Source organism: Salvia hispanica, chromosome 2 (genome assembly GCF_029641045.1).
Source record: "Salvia hispanica isolate PSC_SH4W2 chromosome 2, Shi_PSC_v1, whole genome shotgun sequence".
NCBI classification, from domain to species: domain Eukaryota; kingdom Viridiplantae; phylum Streptophyta; class Magnoliopsida; order Lamiales; family Lamiaceae; genus Salvia; species Salvia hispanica.
Window position 1 is genome coordinate 41,165,371 of NC_142693.1, and position 17,524 is coordinate 41,182,894.

Consider the following 17,524-nt stretch of genomic DNA (forward strand, 5'->3'; position numbering starts at 1 on the left):
TTAATTTGACGATAATGTAGCAATTTATAGCCAAATATCCTTTATTAATTTATATTTATAACATAGAAGACTTATTTATTAACATATATCGTATTTTATATGATGAAAAGGATAATACACTTGCTTTGGTCCATCAAATATTACGTATTATTTAATGAAAAAGGAAAATTTGGTCCCATCAATTATGGATTCTTATTTGTATGGTTAATAACAAAATAGATTACTTATTAATGCATTAACCTATTCTATAATGTAAAAAAAAATACACTTGTTACGTACTTTTGGTCCCATCAATTATGGAAGTAGTAGATCATTTCCAATTTCAATCAATACATTATTGAAGTCTTAAAAGTTTAGACTTAGAATTTCAACTAATTCATTATTCAAGTCCAAATAAATTCAAATATACCAATGAGTCGGAGCGTAGTTAGCAGCGTGGAGTTATGGTGACCATGAGGTCACGGATTCAAACCCTGTCACTTGTTGGGAGACTTTCGACCTTAATCTACAAGTCCAGTTGAGCAGGATTAGTCGGATTCTGCCAAAAGACGAGTTTGATACATATAATTAAAAAAAACAAAATTCAAATATTCAGTCAAAAATAATAATTGGGCTGCGGTGGCCCGTTAAGATGAACAATGGGCTCCACCATTTTCTTCACCGCGTCTCATGAAACTCGTGGAATAATTGAAGGGCAAACCCGTCATTTACCCTTTCAGCGAAATTTCTTGGGCTGTGCAAAGAAAAATCAGATAAACATCCAGCTCTGTTACTCTTGTCCGATCATTTTATCACCTCTCTCTCTCTCCCCCTCTTCTCCTCAATTTTAGGGTCGAGGACCCTCTCGTTAATGGAGAATAACGCCCAAGCGGCAGGTATCTCCGCTGAATTTGGCTAATTCCATCGACTTTAGCTCCCCTCTCGTCGATTTTTATGTATTTCTATGCGTATTTTGCTATTTGCGTAATTTGATTTATTTTTTTAGTTGTTAGGATTAGCAATTGAATTGAATTCTTGACGATTATAAATCCCTAGAATTTTCCGCAATCTTGTGTTGATTGAACTGCTGCTTAGCGCCTTTCAATTATGCAGCATGATCGAACATGGCAAAAAAATTCTTCGTATTTTATGATTTCAATTGATCTAGGGCTTTTGTTGTATCTTCATCCAGCTCTATCCTTCAAGCCGTGATTTCTCCTAGTATAAAGGAATTTAGGGAATTTGGCGAATAGAGTAAATTCTGTCATAGATCACCTGTGTATAACGTGGCTAAATTCTGGTGCAGGTAGTGGTCCTCCTCCAAAGCCATGGGAAAGAGCAGGATCTTCTTCTGGACCTGCACCGTTTAGGCCAGCCTCTGCTGGAAATACGAGCGAAGTCGTAGAAGCTTCTGGGACGGCTCAACCTGGTGAAGTTGTTTCGACAAATACAAATGTTAACAGAAATACAGTTAATTCAGTCGGACGTCCAGTCCCTGCCAGGCCTTGGGAGCAACAACAGACATATGGGAGCACTTATGGAGGTACCAATTAATTCTTCTTTTCAAAGGAGCAGAACCATAGCTATATTGGTACCGATTATTTCTTCTTTTTGAGTGAAATCTAGATGAAACTGCAGTCTCTGTATCAAGATCATTAGACAACCTATAGTATTTTGACAAATTATAGCATCTACATGATAACATGGTCACATTGATTAAAAGGAAAAACTGCCGGTATGATACACAGACTGACTTAAGGAGAACTGGAGAAGGAATCTGAAATATAAACTAAACTTATTCATGAAATATAGGTGCTCAAACGCAACATATGATAGTTGTCTAGGCCATAAATATGTGTATGTGCATTTAATTTCTAGTGTGATGTATGTTTCCATTTAATTATGCTTCTCGGTGATAACATTTTCCCTTATTTAGGTTATGGTACGGGTGTGAACTCTGGATATGGAGGTGGGATGTATGGTTCTTCATATGGGGGACTTGGAGGGGGTATGGGTATTGGTGGTGGGATGTATGGGAATAGTATGTATAGAGGGGGTTACAGTGGACTTTATGGGGGCAGTAGCATGTATGGTGGAGGCATGTATGGCGGAGGAATGTATGGTGGTGGTTTAGGGGGCGGTTTGGGAGGTCCCATGGGGGGATATGGAATGGGCATGGGGGGGCCTTATGGTGAGCAGGATCCAAACAATCCATATGGACAACCTTCTCAACCACCAGGTTTCTGGATTTCGCTAATGCGAGTGGTGAGCTAAAAGCATCCTTTGTCTTTCTTTCTTTTCAATGTTAGTTCAGAATGATTGTATATCATATGATTTATATCGTAGTTGGCCAAACTGATTCTTACATATTCAATGATAGTTAAAGAAACAATGTGTTATGAATATACCCTATGTTGTATTCCTGCGGTTTGCAATCTATTCGTGTCACTTGATTTCCAATGCTAAACCCCATTCCAAAAATTAAAGAACTCATCACGCTGGACATTCTATGAGTAGCATGAAAAGCCACACAATTCGAATGAAGCATTGTTGAACGTTCCTTTTTATGCACATCAACCTCTGAGCTAACTCAAGCAACAATTCCATTGATATGCAGCTGTTTGTATAATCCCCTGCTTATGAAAACATTGAGTTTTTCTTAATTAATTCTAGCAGCTTTTTTCGCTCATGTCTCACTAGTTACCTGTCTGAACTTTATGCTTAATTTTCTTGACAATGGCAGATGCAAGGAGTAGTTAATTTCTTTGGGAGGGTGGCAATTCTGATTGACCAGAATACTCAAGCTTTCCATATGTTCATGTCTGCCCTTCTTCAGGTATCTTTCCACTCGTGTCCACTTCAGTTTCTAAAATTGCGTGAGAGAAAAAATGAATTCGATAGTAGTAATATCGTTATTTTGAGTGCAAAATGTGTTCCCACGCATTAAATCCCCGATGGTTCTGCAGCTATTTGATAGGTCTGGAATGCTCTATGGAGAGCTTGCAAGATTTGTTCTTAGAATATTAGGAGTCCGAACAAAACCCAAGAGAGTCCACCCACCAGGTGCTGAAGGTTTACCAGGACCTCACAACATGCCGGGAAATCAGAACTACATCGAGGGCCCCAAGGCCGCACCAAGTGGTGGTTGGGATAACGTATGGGGTGATGCTAGGTAATGCATCTATGCAAGTATACAAAGTTGTGGAGTAAAATTCTCTCCCATAAAGACACTGTTCAGTTTCTAAAGCTGCATCTCATATCTCAAGCTGTGGAGCCTGTTCAGTTTCTATAGTGATATCTGAAAATTTGTTTTTTCTTGACCATGTAACACTATTCAATTTCATTGTAATCAGATTGCTAGCAAATAATTGTATGCTTGAGTTCTGTTTGTGTCTGTTACATGTATGAAGTTTTTTTGGAGGGTTGATGTAACAAAAGTTGAAGATTCATGGCTCCTCTTCGATATGATTAGAGATAATTCTATCCCAACTAAACAACAAATAGTGTGAAACTGATGAAATAAAACAAGAAACTTATGAATTCTACTTTTAACTATGACAATATCATTTATTTGATTTGCAATTGTATATTTTTATAGTTAAAGAAACATTTTTCTTTAAAAAGTATTCCTTCCGTCTACCATTAAAAGTCCCATTGAGTTCGGTATGGATTTTAAGAAACATTAAGGAAGTTAGATAGAAAAAAGGTAGTGAAATGTGAGACTTATTTTTATATATTTTTATAATAAATTTTTTAAGAAATATTAAGGAAGTTAGATAGGAAAAGATAGTGAAATGTGAGATTTATTTTTATATTATAATTTTATAATAAAATATGAGTGAAATGAGTTAGTTGAATATGAGATTTATTTATTATTTTTATAAATTATAAAAATGAATCAGAATAAAACTAGTCAATACAGATATGAAGAGTATAGTTCTAGGTCTGTATTGAAGTGTGTCTCTTTTTATTAATATAAAGTTTATAATATGGTTCCACATAAATAACAAGTAATACCAAAAGATCAAATGAAATTTTCTGTTGACGTGTTATATTGTAAATTCTTTTGAGTTAATTGTTTGATAACAATTTTTAGGTCATTTTTTTTATCACATGGGCCTTATCCATCCGGTCGTTTAATTATTCGTGGGTCCAATCACTTGTTACCCAACTTGGATTACCTACAACTTTTCCTACTCCACCCCTCACAGACATTAGTAATGGGCTAAGCGGTTTTTTTACCTCATTCTCTATTTAAGATACAACACTCGCAATCATTCATATCTAACCGGCCATTACCTTCACTGTTCATCGATCTCACCATTTCATTTCTAAAATTAAAAAAATTAATTAACAAAAAATATTTGATTAATAAAACTTTAAAAAAATAAAAAATTATATTACAAATTTCTAATAATTATATAATTTAAAATTATAGTTAAAAATAAAAATATAAATGAAAAATTTTAGAGAGAAAAATGAGTGATTCGGTGTGGAAAAACTTTATGTGATGAGTATTTAATATTTATAGATGATTTTGGGAAGAATTGGAGGATAAGTTAATTTTAATTTTTTCCCAATTTTATTAAAAAAAATTAATACTATGAATAAATTTTAAACGGCAAAAACGACACTCACTCACACGAAGAGCGAGTGGGCCACTTGGCCTTGGCGTGTGTCCCGCAAATAAGGGCTCAGCCCCTAATCGAGGGAGGCCCTCTAGGACGAGACACCTGCAACATTAACCCATCACCGTCACCTCCTGGCGAGACTCTGGGCAGCACCCTAACAGGCTGACCGTTATAGGTGCTCTTAATTTCACAACAATATCAATACTCTAATTTGTCAGAAAGAAAATATAAGAAATCTTAGAACTCAATTCTTTTTATAACATGCATTATATAAGAAAATAAAAAGTTGAATATAATTATAAACCCCAATAAATATTTCCCAACAAATGTGCAAATTCTCCAAGCAGAAGAGTTAGAATTCTCAACGAGGCGCAATGCACATAACTTCCTCATCTGAGACGACAACATCCCCTCTCAACAGCTTGAAAACCTCAATTGCCGTCGAGCTCAACCGGCAGCAGCGGCCGAGGTGCAGCTTGCGCAGCCGCCCACAACCCTCTCTCAACGCTTGCAGCCCTCGATCACAGAGGTTCCGGCACCGGTTCACGTGCAGCCACTCCAACGCACAACAGTACATCGCGATCGACTCCCAGCCCACCACGCTGATCTCATGGCAAAGGGCCAAGTTCCACTCTCTCAGCGACGGGCAGCCCCGTGCAATCCTCGCGACACTCTCATCATCTATGTGCCTACAAACCCGAAAGTTAAGCACGGTTAGCTTGGAGGCAAGCCTCGTGTCGAGGGCGGCAAAGCCGTGACCTTGGATGCACCAGCTGAGGTTGGAAATGTCGAGATACTCGAGCCCGCCTCCGCTCAACATAGCCCGGATCCCCTTTGGGTCGAGCTTGCATGAATCGGCTTCAAGATACGCTAGACTACACGAGCACCCTTCAAAGCCGGTTCCGTTTATGCCTCTGCAGTGAGATATGTTGATGGCTCGGAGGCGACGACAGTTCTGAGAGAGAGCCCTGATGCCGGTGTCGGATACACGCGAGCAATATGAGAGGTTCACGTCTTCCAAGGCCAAGCAAGACTCAGACAAGGCTTTAAGGCCGGTGTCGGTTATGTTGCAGCGGTAGAGGCTAAGATCGATAAGATGAGGGCACCCCCGGGCAACAGAGAAGAGACCGTCGTCTGAGATGCCAAAGCAACAATCTAGGCGTAAGCTTGTCAACCTCGGTCCATAATCCATCAATATGGAGAGACCGGAATCCGGGAGCTCGGTGCAGCCACACAAGGAAAGCGAGTGCAGATGAGGGTAACGGTTGAGCACCCGATACAGATGGAGGTAACCTATACTGATCGGATCTTGAGGTAGTGAGACGGGCGTTCGATGAGAGAACGAGCATTGGAAATGTAAAGACCTACGGCATGAACTCTGGATACGGAGCCAGCGGTGACAAGTCAGGCCAAATGCATCACGGTCAGAGCTGGAGTCGAGCCTCTGGAAAATGAAGTATAGACAGTCATCGGGGAGTAGGAGTATGTGTGTGGACTGTTCCATGGTGGCAACACTAGTGGACTTCGGAAGGCTGTAAAGCTCGGATTTTCACTAATATTTTCTTGTAAGACGAGGATGAGGAGGAGCCTGGTGAGTCGAGGCCACAAAGAGCAGTGGAATCCCCGTACCCATAACCAATGAGGATTCCACAGTTGCGGCAGAGAAGCCTTGATTTTGAACGGTAGGGCCCCCAAGATATCGGGAGGCAGTTCACATTGTCGACTTGAGTGAATCGGCTCGGATCAATGGAAATGAATGAAAAGAAACCCTTGTTGATGGACTTGCTATATTTGGAGCCGATGCTGGAAGTTGCGCGATTGGAAGATGTCAAGTTCAGATGATAGCCACAAGAACCACAACTGTAGATAGTCAGATAAATGAGACGAATCAATTTGCAAGAAATGACACATCAATCAAACCATTGCAATGATATTTTGGAGATGTCAAGTTGAGATGATAGCCACAAGAATCACAAATGTTAAACATTGAGAAAACCAAACAGAATCAATCCGCAATATAAAGTACATAAAACAAGCTATTACGATAGAAATTTTGGGATCTAGCAGCACATTATGTTCTTGGAGATGGCTTAGTGTTGGTTGCTTGATAAGCCTTTTCTCTATTTTGAGGTATTTATCAAATGCCAATATCCCTTTCTAGTTTCTTGATTTGGCATGGGTGAAAAATTGAAAATACTTAAAAGTGGTAAGCTTTTGTTCAACTTTGAGATGAATCATTCTCTAAATGTTCAACTGATTAAACAAAAACAAAGCTAGTGGCAAGCAAGGCCTTTTTTTCTTTTGAATAAAAGCCAATTTCATATACTAATCCTACTATAAGAAATCAACATAAACTGCAAGTAATAATTCCCAATTCAATCAAGATTTTTGACAAAAACCAATATCATGAAAACCAATGCCTGACAACAAGATTCAAACATTCAATAATGGTATGATATCAAACCTAAACTCCAGGGAAAAAAAGATTATATCTGCAGAAATAATAATTTCAGACTGATATGATAAAAATCAAATCTTTTTCCATATGAATCCTTTATTGATTTTAAATATTCAAAAGTTGCAAACTTTTCATTTAATTTTAACAACATTCAAATATTCATTCACAGAAACACAAGGCAGCAAGATTCAATTGAGAGAGAGGAGTTCTTGACTACTAAACAAATTAAAACCAAAAGATAAAATAAAACAGAAAATGAAAAATCCAATAGTTGCAATAACCAGAGTACCAAACCCAACAATCCAATAACAAAATCACAATCAATAGCTAAACAAAAATAAATAAAAAATGATTGTAATAACGAACAAAAAGGGGGAAAAATAAAATGAAGGGAAAATTGGGCCAAACCTGTAAGAGACATCAGCTTGGGACATTTCCTGATCAGAAAATTAAATATTACTAGTATTATTATTTTCGTTCGATTCCATTTGAAGATTTGCAGAGAATAAGGCTTTGGAGAAGAATAGCAGCAGTCAATGTTTCTGATCTGATATTTTTGACGAGTTTTATTTATTTACTCTTCATTACTCTCTTTGTTGAATAAGTCGAAATATAGAGTAGTAGTCTGATTTTACGTTATACTAATATTTTGGTATTTTTTGTAATAACATTCAAATATTTAATACTGATTATTTTATTGTTAATATTTTAAGCAAGTGAATCTCGGGTAGTATTTGGAATTTATTATGAGAATATCACCTACCGAGTGAAATAAATAAATTTAGAATATTACTACTAATTTATAATTTGTTGAATGCGAGAAATTTATCAAACAAATCATCTGTTAAAAAATAATTAGGATTTAGGATAGATTCACAAGTCATAAAACTCATTAGATTTTTGTAGTATAAAATTGACCCACCCATTGTTTTCTTGTTTAAAATTAACCCTACTAATATTCGAACTCAAGCTGTTAAACCAACCCTAAAAATGTAAAATGGAAAATATTGTTATGCACTTTTAAATCTTAATTTATTAGTACCTTTCAGTCGCTATACTTAAATAAAAATTGGGAACGAGTGTTTTGGCGTGGTATCTGGTCGGAATGAGAATTACGTGCTATCGGCTACCCATTTTGACACTCCTATTTAAATTGGCAAAGTGTGTATTCTATTTATCTAATTATGCCAAAGATTGAAAGAGACTCTATAATGGAAAAGTAATTTAACTTAAAAATTTAAATTCTAATTTTTATATATTCATGTATAAATATAGCCCAAGAAATAAACCATTCCCTTATAGAAATGGATCTGAAAGTAGGCCCAAGTTTTTGTAAATTTTGGTTGATCTGGCCCAAATTCAATTTTCACCTTCTACTATTGGCAGTCTTTCTATTTCCAAATCAATAAATCATATGTACATATTATATATATAATCTCGATATCTAAAGATTATAAATATACTCTCTCTGCCCCCTGCAAGCGAACAATTTCTTTTTGTACAAGATTTAAAATGGAAAGATGAAGAGAGGAAAAAAAACAACAAAAAATAGAAAATAAAAAGAATAAAGTAGGTGAAAAAATAAAATAAGAGATTTTTTTTTACTTAAAGTGGAAATGACTAACTTATGATACCAAAGAAAGTGAATCACTTGAGACAGACATAGTATATTATAAAAAAAAGTGATTAAATTTTAGCATTCTTGCATTGCATTCATTTAAAAATAATAAAACAAATTAGCTGCAAGACTTCTTAAACATATTTTCTTGAACTAATAATTTAAAATTTCAGATGATAGTAGTAGTAGTATAGTACATAAATCACTCGAAAAAAAATTTGGTCGAAATAGTGACAAGTAAGGTAATTAAAATATAAAAATAAATCTAATAAAAAAATTTAAAAAGTTTGGAAATGAGGCTCACTCGCCTCTGCCAATAGGTCACGGCGTCACGCCACTATGCCATTGAACGAGACGCAAAGGGCGCGTGGTGGGACGTCATGACTCATGCACCCACCCCCTCTAACATGTTCCATTCCCCCAGGATGATATCGACCCCTCGCATATGCAATGTGGATTCCACAAGTGTCCCTCTTCCTTGGGGGATTTTGGAAATGAAAATTTTGTAACCATTATTTTTATTTAAGAAAAGAAAATTGAGTAAAATTATTGTGGTAAGGCCCTTATCTCAATGCACGAAATATATCTTTGTTTTGCTCAAATAATGGAATAACATTTACTATAAAACTATATTTGTTACTAACAATTTCCTCAGAGGTGTATTCTTCAGAACCAACAGCACTGCTATCAGTAAGTAAGCGTGCCCTTCTATGTTTCTTCTTCCATTTATATGCTGATATTATTCATTAATTCTTATATCTTTTTAAATAATTCCACTCTCATATGCCATTTGTCTTCAACAAGAATTCATAATTGCAATTCTGCAAAAAAGGTTTGGAACCCCTGTTGCATCAAGTAGATTTCATAATTTGTCTATGGATTTCGTATTGTTGAATATATCGAAATCCATTTGCTGCTGTGTGTCTGAGCTATTTCATGTTTTCTTCAATTAGGTTTTATGTGTGTGTTTTAGAAGCAAATTTTAATTGTGTTTGGGAGAAATAAGCAGAGAAGATTTTGCTGGTAGTTGAAGCAGGCCGAGGGAAAATGATTGTTTTTCAATTTATTATATAAAATCTTCCACATTTTGTTTGAAGATGTTAAATTTAGGTGAATATTATCTTGTTGCTCAGCTCCCAAACATTCCTAATGTTGTCAATTATATTAATCACATTATAATTAAATCTTAAATTAGTGAGTTTTGATCCAAATGAGGGTGCAAAGTATAAACTGGATGATGCAGAGCCTGATTCAGATGTGGATGATAAGCTGATGGAAGTTGGAAGTGATATCTGTATGTCTGATGGGGGAGATATGATAAATTTATACGACGAAAAACACTTTTTGTCGCACTCGAATGTGGGGGAACCGTATACTGGGATGGAGTTTGAATCTGAGGAGGCTGCCATGGCATACTACGATGCATATGCCAAGCGTGTTGGCTTCATTGTTCGCATAGGCAACTGCCACCGTTCCAGCCAGAATGGCTCAGTTATCAGCAGGAGGTTCGTCTGCAACAAAGAGGGTTTTCGTGTGAGTAATAACAAGGTGAAGAGGGTGGAAGTGAGGAAGCCGAGGGCAGTGACGAGGGAAGGTTGTAAGGCGATGATCATGATTAGGAAGGAGAGTTCCGGAGCATGGATTATTGTGAAGCTTGAGACGCAGCACAGTCATCCATTGGGGGTGTCTCTGGGGAAGGCTCGTCGTAGCCCTGTCCGAGCACAATCGCAGGTAAAACAGCTTTTATGTGAAATCTATGCATATGTTTAATACCCAATTAGACTTTTTTTGGGTTAGTTGTTTTCATTTTCTTGCATTGAATCTCTGTCTAATATGAAATTGTCTGCTAAAAACAAGAACTGCGAATGAAAGAAATCTAGTTACTTTACTCTGTTGTTGCCATATTGTTGCTTTTCATGAGAGAAAGCAAACTACGTGCTGCTTCCTATCATGCCTTTCGTGTTTGATTGTTGAGGCCAGAATGCGTTGAAATGCATAAGTAAAGGCTTGGCTGTGTCGTTGCACCCTTTTCATGTAGGACGATAAGGACAAGAGAATCCGTGAGCTGTCATCTGAGCTTCACCGTACCAAGCAGAAACTCGCGGAATGCCAGAAACAGCTTGAGGCCGTCTTGAATGATGTGGAGCATCATGTGGATCACCTAACCAGAAGCATCCAGCATCTTGTTCAAAACGTTCAAGAAGTTGAGAAATAAGAACAAACATCCACGATGAAGCTATAAACCTCGTTGGCTTGTTCCATTTATTCTTTGAAGTTATACTAAGATAGTAGTAACTAGCATGTACATATGCAGAGAACAAATCTACGAGTTTTTTTATATACTAGTAGAAAAATGTAGATCTCTTTCTTGTGTTGAGTCACTGCTAAACGATTAGATTCAACACACATGGAAATGCTATATGCACATTGAATTCTTCAGGTCCGTGTTTTCTTGGCTTCACTAGTCCTCGCAGGCACTGAAGGTGCATCGAATCAAGGCAAGTTTGCATGTCAACATTTTTGTAGGCTTTGTATGATTCACCAAATATCTCATCTGTAATTGTAGGTATTGAAGCAATGTGATCCAGAGGAGGCTTACTAGTCATCTGGTTCCGAAGAAATGGGCCCATGAGGCCAAGATTTTCGTGGAGGTATGTTTGGTAACTAGTGAAATTTCAGACATGGTAGGTCTCTCCCTTTCCCTTTCCCTCTCCCTCTCTCGCTCACACAATTGTAGTCGAGGCCTGAGGGTAGTGTTATAGAGCCAACACTTGTGCATAAATGGAGACCAAATCAGAATCACTAGATAACAAAATTGGAAGGATGAGATTTAACTTTAAAATTTTGGATTTTGAAAGCACAGAGCTGTGTTTTAGTTCATTTTTGATATTTGGATTTTAAAAACACGAGGATCATTTTTAGATGACATAGAGGTTGTTTTTAGACCATTTTAGGTCATTTAGAACATTCGAATTTTAAAAGCATTGTCATTTTAAGATTGTTTTAGAGCATCATCAATGCCGGACTTCCGCCGGGCGTCGGACCGCCGTCCCCGACGTCCGCGGCGGACGTCCGCCATTGTGCGAGGAAGAGGGGCGGACGGACGACCCGTGCGGACACGGGAGTTCCGCGGGTGTTTCGCGACGGCGGCGGGACGTCCGCCATTGTGGCATGCGGACGGACGTCCAATAGTTCTATTTTTTTAATTTTTTTTTTCAAAATCTATATATATGGCTCGTTGAACTTCATTTCACTCGCACCACTTGTGTTAACAAGTTTCTCTCTCTGCGTTTCTTTTATTATTTAATGGCAAGTGGTAGTGGAAGTGGAAGTGGAAGTGGCAGTGGTAGTGGTAGCGGTGCGGGTGGTAGCGGTGCTAGCGACTGGCGCCAGATTGTTAGGGATGAGTTGCGTGCCGTTACGACTAGGGAGATAAATCGGGCATTACAAGCGGCCATGATGCAGTTCTAGAAGACAAGACTTGGAGGCTAAGAAAGTTATTATTTTGGTTTTTATTTATTTCCTAGTTAGTAGAATTAGTAAATGGTAAAATATTAATTATTTTTCCTTCTATAAAATAGGTTTTATTTTCATTAGAGTTATTTTTGCTTATTATCTTTTTAGTTATTTCTTTCCATAAGTTTAGGATTTCTTAGTTATTTTCTTTCTATAAGTTTAAGATTTTCTTGCCTATATAAAGGCATCACTGTTGATCTTAAAAGACAGACTTTTGAATAATATTTTTACATTGAGTTTTTATACTCCGAAGTTCTCAATTCTTTGCGTTCTTTATTATCATTTCAGTCATTCTCATAGTTTCTACCGTTTCTGCATCCGATGTCCTTGATGACGTGGCAGGAGGTGTTTTTGGGAAGTCTATCGGGAAGGCTATGGGACATCCGCATGCATTGAGGATGCTCTTAGTTAAGAATCAACACCCACACCAACAAGGACGTACTGTCATCCTTTTCTCTTTACTTATTCATGAGTCTCATCTTTTAGTTTTATATCCATTTCTAATTTCACTTTATTTATTATATATTCTTAATAATTTAAACCAACAATTTAATTTAAATATGAATTTCAAAATAAGAATTTCAAAAGGAAAAATTACATAATTAAAATTTCAACTTTGATATGTAAATCAAATTACAAAATATGGTCAAATTCAGGGCATTGATAATTTCCAGATGAGAGTTTGATGGTTACTAGCTTTGCATTTGACTAAAAATTAGAACTCCCCCCGTCCCACAATGAGAGTTACTCTATATTTTATCATTTCGGTCCGTCCTATAATAAGGGTTCTATTTCACTTTTATCATAAATGGTAACTAGGTTACACATTCCACCAACTCACTTCACTTACATTTTATTATAAAATCAGTATAAAAGAGTAGGCTACATATTCGACTAACTTTTTCAATCCAATATTCTTTACATTTTCTCAAAACCCGTGTTCACACTAAATGTGACTCCTATTGTCGGATAGATGGAGTACAGAAGAATGAAAAGAATCCCATAATAATGAAAATCATAAGAAAAATAGAAAAATAAACAATTATACAAACCTTGCACTCTTCTTAACTTCATCATTTTTCAGTACTTTATCTATTTTTACATACCTACTTATCAATATTTTCAAAATCACTCTTCATTATACTACTTATTAATTAATAGTAGTATTAATTAAAACTATTAAGGTGAGATATTTTCTTCAAATGCGAAATGCATTAGCTACTTTTATTTAGTGTAGTTTTATATGGAACATATTTTTAATCGAAAGGGCGAATCTCGTGAACGGGTTGCCAAGTACCTTGGAACTCACTCCTTCATGAATGAAATATGTTTATATATTGTTAATCAAAGGCCAAATATCGTGAGCTATTGCTACTACTTTTGAGCTCACGCGTTAATGAGTGTGCGACCTTTCGGCCATTCCAAACAATAGCAAGAGTTTCTTTCTATTTTAATGAATCAATAATTTGTAAGTATGGATTTGTTCTGTTTCTACTTACTAAACAATATTACAATTATTTTAAGTGTACATACAAATAAATTATTGATAATAAGTTCGCAAAAATAATTAATAAAGATATTTTAAAACTAACCAACCTTTTAAGTTAATCAATCGGAGGCGTACCTATATATTAATAAACCAGTACCATATATAGCTAGTATAAATAAATGATCGCAATGATGAGTTTTAAAAAATGAAAATATAATTGCACGCTTGACAACAAATTAGGACGATGGTTTATATTTTCTTTTTGTTTGGTGGGACCGAACTTAATCTATACAACAAGTTTATATAGCCTGTCCAAATTTGATTGAATCTAAATTTGGTATTATAAGTTTTGAGCTGTGTTTCATCAAAGACGATAAAATTAATTAAATATATTTTGTTTTATTTTCAAATTCGTCCAAAATTTGATGATATCCAAAAGTTTCCTCATCCAATAAGTGTAAGTAGGAAAATGATAGGCAATATGTCTAGGATGTAACCCTTATTATAGACTTTGACCTACATTTTAATCTCCAATCATTTGTAGTGTATAAGTTAATTAAACCCCACAAACTTAAATCGCACACATAACTCTATTCATAAGAAACCCATATCACGCAATCATCACATAGTGACCTTCGAGGATTGTGATAATATGTTATACCCTTAGCTTTACTTTTTTCTTACCATGGAGTATTTTAATTAGCTTAAGTTATATTAAAATAATCACAGTGATTATTTATATTATCACCATAATGGCCTTAATGATTACCATAGCGCATTTGGATCATACTGTTTAAACGACTTACAGTATATAAAAGGAATATCTTGAAAGTGTTCAATCAATTCAAATTTCACGTATAATGGAATTACTCATACTGTTTAAACGACTTACAATATATAAAAGGATTATCTTGAAAGTGTTCAATCAATTTAAATTTCACTATATTGAAATGTAATATACTACTGCCCCTTCCATCTCAACTAAATTTAGTTGTATTTCTTTTGAATTGTCCCAATTAAATTGAATTATTTTTTTTTGACAAAAACAAAACATCTAATCACTCTTATTTTATTCAATCACCTACTTTACTCTCTCTTTATCTTTTTTAATTTATTCATCTCTCATGCTTTTCAATATATTTCTTAATCTTCGTGTCCAAAAATTTTGACTCAATTTAGTTGAGACAGAGGGAGTACTACTATACTGCATATCAATAAAAAAACGAAATAGTATGAAATAATCAAATTAGTTATAAAGTCTATGCTTAACAATAAACATAATCTATATAGATTGTGTATACGTATCCGCGTGTGTATAAACTAAATACATTAATACTGGTGTTCGATGGTACTTTAATTAGTACTACGTGAATTGATACTTCAGGTCATATCCATCATTTATAGGAAAAGTGAACCAAAAATCTTAATCACGGATAGACTAAAATGATAAATGCATGACTCCTATGAGTGATATGAGTGACGGGAGAGTAGGACTACGAGGAAAATATTAAATTAATAAAACTTTAAACTCAAATAACTCTATAAAAACCATAAAGTATGCTAAATGATTTTCACCAAAGGAAAAAAAAAGTAGAGCAACCATACCATGCTAAGAAAAGGCTACACCTCCAACACCACCGTGGAGCTTGGGTGGTGCCGGATGCGTAGGCGCAGGCGGAGGTCGAAGGGCGGCACAGTGCGGCTGGGGAACGGGCGGAGAGGGTTCTCCCTTGGGTTCCGGCGGGTTGTGCAATGGGCAGTGATTGCAAGGCCTTTCCGTTTGTTGAAGAAACTGGCGGCGGAGATGGCGGCGAACGGGCGGCTGCTGGAGGCTTATTGCCGGACGCTGCCGCTGCTCCGGCCTCAGCTCTTCCCACTGTGTTGAATGATTGATAGGGTGAGGATATAATTCGAATTTTAATTAGAACTATGTCCATGAACACCTTTTAATTTACTTTGTCGATATGATGTTTAGTTGTATTTGCAATTGTAAATGGTGATTTATTTTATGGATTCTGTGACTTGATTGCTTGTTTCATTGACAAAAACTGTCTTCATTCTCACAAAATTTGCAAACCAGTTTCCAAACAAAAAAAAGGTAAGTATGAATCAAACATTATCCATCTTTGACTGAAAGCAGCATATATTCGACACTAACTTCTAAACTACTAACTCAAAGAAAAATAGAAGAAGAAATAAATTATACCGTAAATAATTGAATATATAAATTGAAATTTGAAACCGTAATATAGCCGAGTCGAGAAAGGTCTCTTTCTGCAAGACGAGATACGTCAAAGTAGTGCTCTCGGTTTAGGTGTGACATCCCCAAAGATAAAACGACAACGTCTTGAGCTGTCCATCTGTGTACATTGATCAGTTCGTCCATACACGTCTCTTGAATGAACAATGACGTGAGAGATGTCGAGATACATATGTCCAGGTTCATGCTCCATGATAGACATTTTTAACGTCGGCCCATTACAGTCCGGCATAATTGGTAGAGTTGACTCTGCATAGACTCCTTCGTTTTTGCGCATAGATAGAAAGGCAGACTCATGCATTCTCTATACCAAGGTACTTTTCTATGTGTTTCATAAGTCTGTCTTACTCTTCGCCATCATCCAATTTCTCAGTGATGTCTGCACATGCTTATTTGCCACATTGTTTTAGTGTACGTATCCACTGTGATTAGTGAACACACATGTTAATTAATCTCATAACTCCATATTATTCCGATACTTCAAATTTCAATCTGCAATTTTTCACCTAGCGAAAATCGATTTTAGAAAATGAATATATCACCATGATCATCCACTTGGAACATAAATCGATTACACACTATCTGATCACACAAAATTAACATCACTTGTATGACCCAGTCAAACTGCATTGACCGGACTAGATTCCAGCAGAACAATCATTTAGACACCAATCAGATGCTGCCCAAGATTACAGTGAAACGATTTCTGCAAATATGGATGCAGACACACATGAGTTTGAATTCAAATTTATAACCGTGACAGCTGAGAGATGTTGTTATTCTACTAGCATGAAACAAACTAATGTTCAAAGCAGAGGTCACAAGGAAGGAAGTAGAAACTATGATATCCACTCAAGAGATGAAGTTGTAATAATGGTGAAGGTGTACAAAATTGGATGAAAACTATGCATTTTGAAAAATTAGAGACCTCACCTGCTCAAATGTGAGTCAAAATTAGAGACTGCAGAAGTCTGGAGAAAAAAGCCATTAGTATTATTACATGAATGATTTTAGCTGCTAGGAAAATCCAATTTAAATATGTTGGCAGCTGCCAACTGCCAACTGCCAAAAAGATGTGTTCATTGCAAAATTTGAAAGTCGCAAATTTGATTAACAGTGTTAAATTTCCATACAAAAAAAAACATTTATTTTATAAATAAACATTTGATACAAGTAATCCGATCTAAAGTACTGTTCATGGTTATATAGATAGCACTTCAATAATTATGTGAAGTCATTTTTAAAAGAGACTTTTAATTAATTTAAATATTTTCAATCTAGAAACATGCAGTCTTCATTATAACCTTTTATTCATATTTTTTATTCAACAGCAGTGTCCACTATACACAAAATGCATTCACGACATCTCCAATCAAATCAAGAACAAAGTACGAAATAAAATACTACTAGTAGTATCATTTTTAGTTGAATTTTGGGACTGGAACCTATGTAAACAATTCTTATTTATTGCTCCTATTTTAAAATTATAGAAGAACTCCCCGTTGCCTAATAGTTGAGTTATTTTTCTATTTCAAAAAATTTCTTCATAATTGAATCATTTTTAGTAATTTTT

General features: G+C 35.8%; 4 protein-coding genes across 9 annotated transcripts; 2 read left to right on the forward strand and 2 right to left on the reverse strand.

Moving 5' to 3' along the window:
• Positions 1–730: 730 nt before the first annotated feature.
• On the forward strand, positions 731–3,428 carry LOC125218861 (peroxisomal membrane protein 13-like). The gene is made up of 5 exons (XM_048120644.2): positions 731–875; positions 1,286–1,522; positions 1,916–2,244; positions 2,723–2,815; positions 2,946–3,428. The coding sequence occupies exons 1-5, from the start codon at positions 851–853 to the stop codon at positions 3,153–3,155; spliced, it is 894 nt and encodes a 297-aa protein (XP_047976601.1). The 5' UTR covers positions 731–850; the 3' UTR covers positions 3,156–3,428.
• A 1,410-nt stretch (positions 3,429–4,838) lies between these two features.
• On the reverse strand, positions 4,839–6,114 carry LOC148932419 (RNI-like superfamily protein). The gene has a single exon (XM_089065377.1). It carries the CDS (start codon positions 6,112–6,114, stop codon positions 4,972–4,974), a length of 1,143 nt encoding a protein of 380 aa, XP_088921503.1. The 3' UTR covers positions 4,839–4,971.
• A 10-nt stretch (positions 6,115–6,124) lies between these two features.
• LOC125218846 (uncharacterized protein At4g08330, chloroplastic) lies at positions 6,125–7,635 on the reverse strand. Its single transcript, XM_048120629.2, has 2 exons — positions 7,477–7,635; positions 6,125–6,470 (listed from the first exon to the last, which is right to left on the reverse strand). The coding sequence occupies exons 1-2, from the start codon at positions 7,500–7,502 to the stop codon at positions 6,125–6,127; spliced, it is 372 nt and encodes a 123-aa protein (XP_047976586.2). The 5' UTR covers positions 7,503–7,635.
• A 1,597-nt stretch (positions 7,636–9,232) lies between these two features.
• On the forward strand, positions 9,233–12,445 carry LOC125205516 (Far-red impaired responsive (FAR1) family protein). 6 transcript variants are annotated; one of them, XM_089063717.1, is made up of 4 exons: positions 9,233–9,376; positions 9,882–10,417; positions 10,667–11,184; positions 11,253–12,445. In XM_089063717.1, coding segments are annotated over exons 1-3 (603 nt in total). In that variant the 5' UTR covers positions 9,233–9,375; the 3' UTR covers positions 10,733–11,184; positions 11,253–12,445. The 6 variants fall into 6 exon arrangements, with proteins under 6 accessions (XP_088919843.1, XP_088919839.1, XP_047960466.2 ...); XM_089063713.1 differs by having other exon boundaries at positions 9,235–9,376; positions 10,725–11,184; XM_089063716.1 differs by having other exon boundaries at positions 9,242–9,376; positions 9,930–10,417; positions 10,725–11,184.
• Positions 12,446–17,524: the final 5,079 nt, after the last annotated feature.

What these genes read in the sequence shown, in the direction of transcription:
- LOC125218861 (XM_048120644.2), top strand. Translation starts at nt 851, where the DNA reads ATGGAGAATAACGCCCAAGCGGCAG. An exon ending in ATATGGGAGCACTTATGGAG is followed by an intron (nt 1,523 to 1,915) that starts GTACCAATTAAT and finishes TCCCTTATTTAG; the next exon opens with GTTATGGTACGGGTGTGAAC. An exon ending in TCATGTCTGCCCTTCTTCAG is followed by an intron (nt 2,816 to 2,945) that starts GTATCTTTCCAC and finishes ATGGTTCTGCAG; the next exon opens with CTATTTGATAGGTCTGGAAT.
- LOC148932419 (XM_089065377.1), bottom strand. Translation starts at nt 6,114, where the DNA reads ATGGAACAGTCCACACACATACTCCTACTCCCCGATGACTGTCTATAC.
- LOC125218846 (XM_048120629.2), bottom strand. Translation starts at nt 7,502, where the DNA reads ATGTCCCAAGCTGATGTCTCTTACAG. An exon ending in CAAGCTGATGTCTCTTACAG is followed by an intron (nt 6,471 to 7,476) that starts GTTTGGCCCAAT and finishes GACTATCTACAG; the next exon opens with TTGTGGTTCTTGTGGCTATC.
- LOC125205516 (XM_048104509.2), top strand. An exon ending in CTGTCCGAGCACAATCGCAG is followed by an intron (nt 10,418 to 10,724) that starts GTAAAACAGCTT and finishes CTTTTCATGTAG; the next exon opens with GACGATAAGGACAAGAGAAT.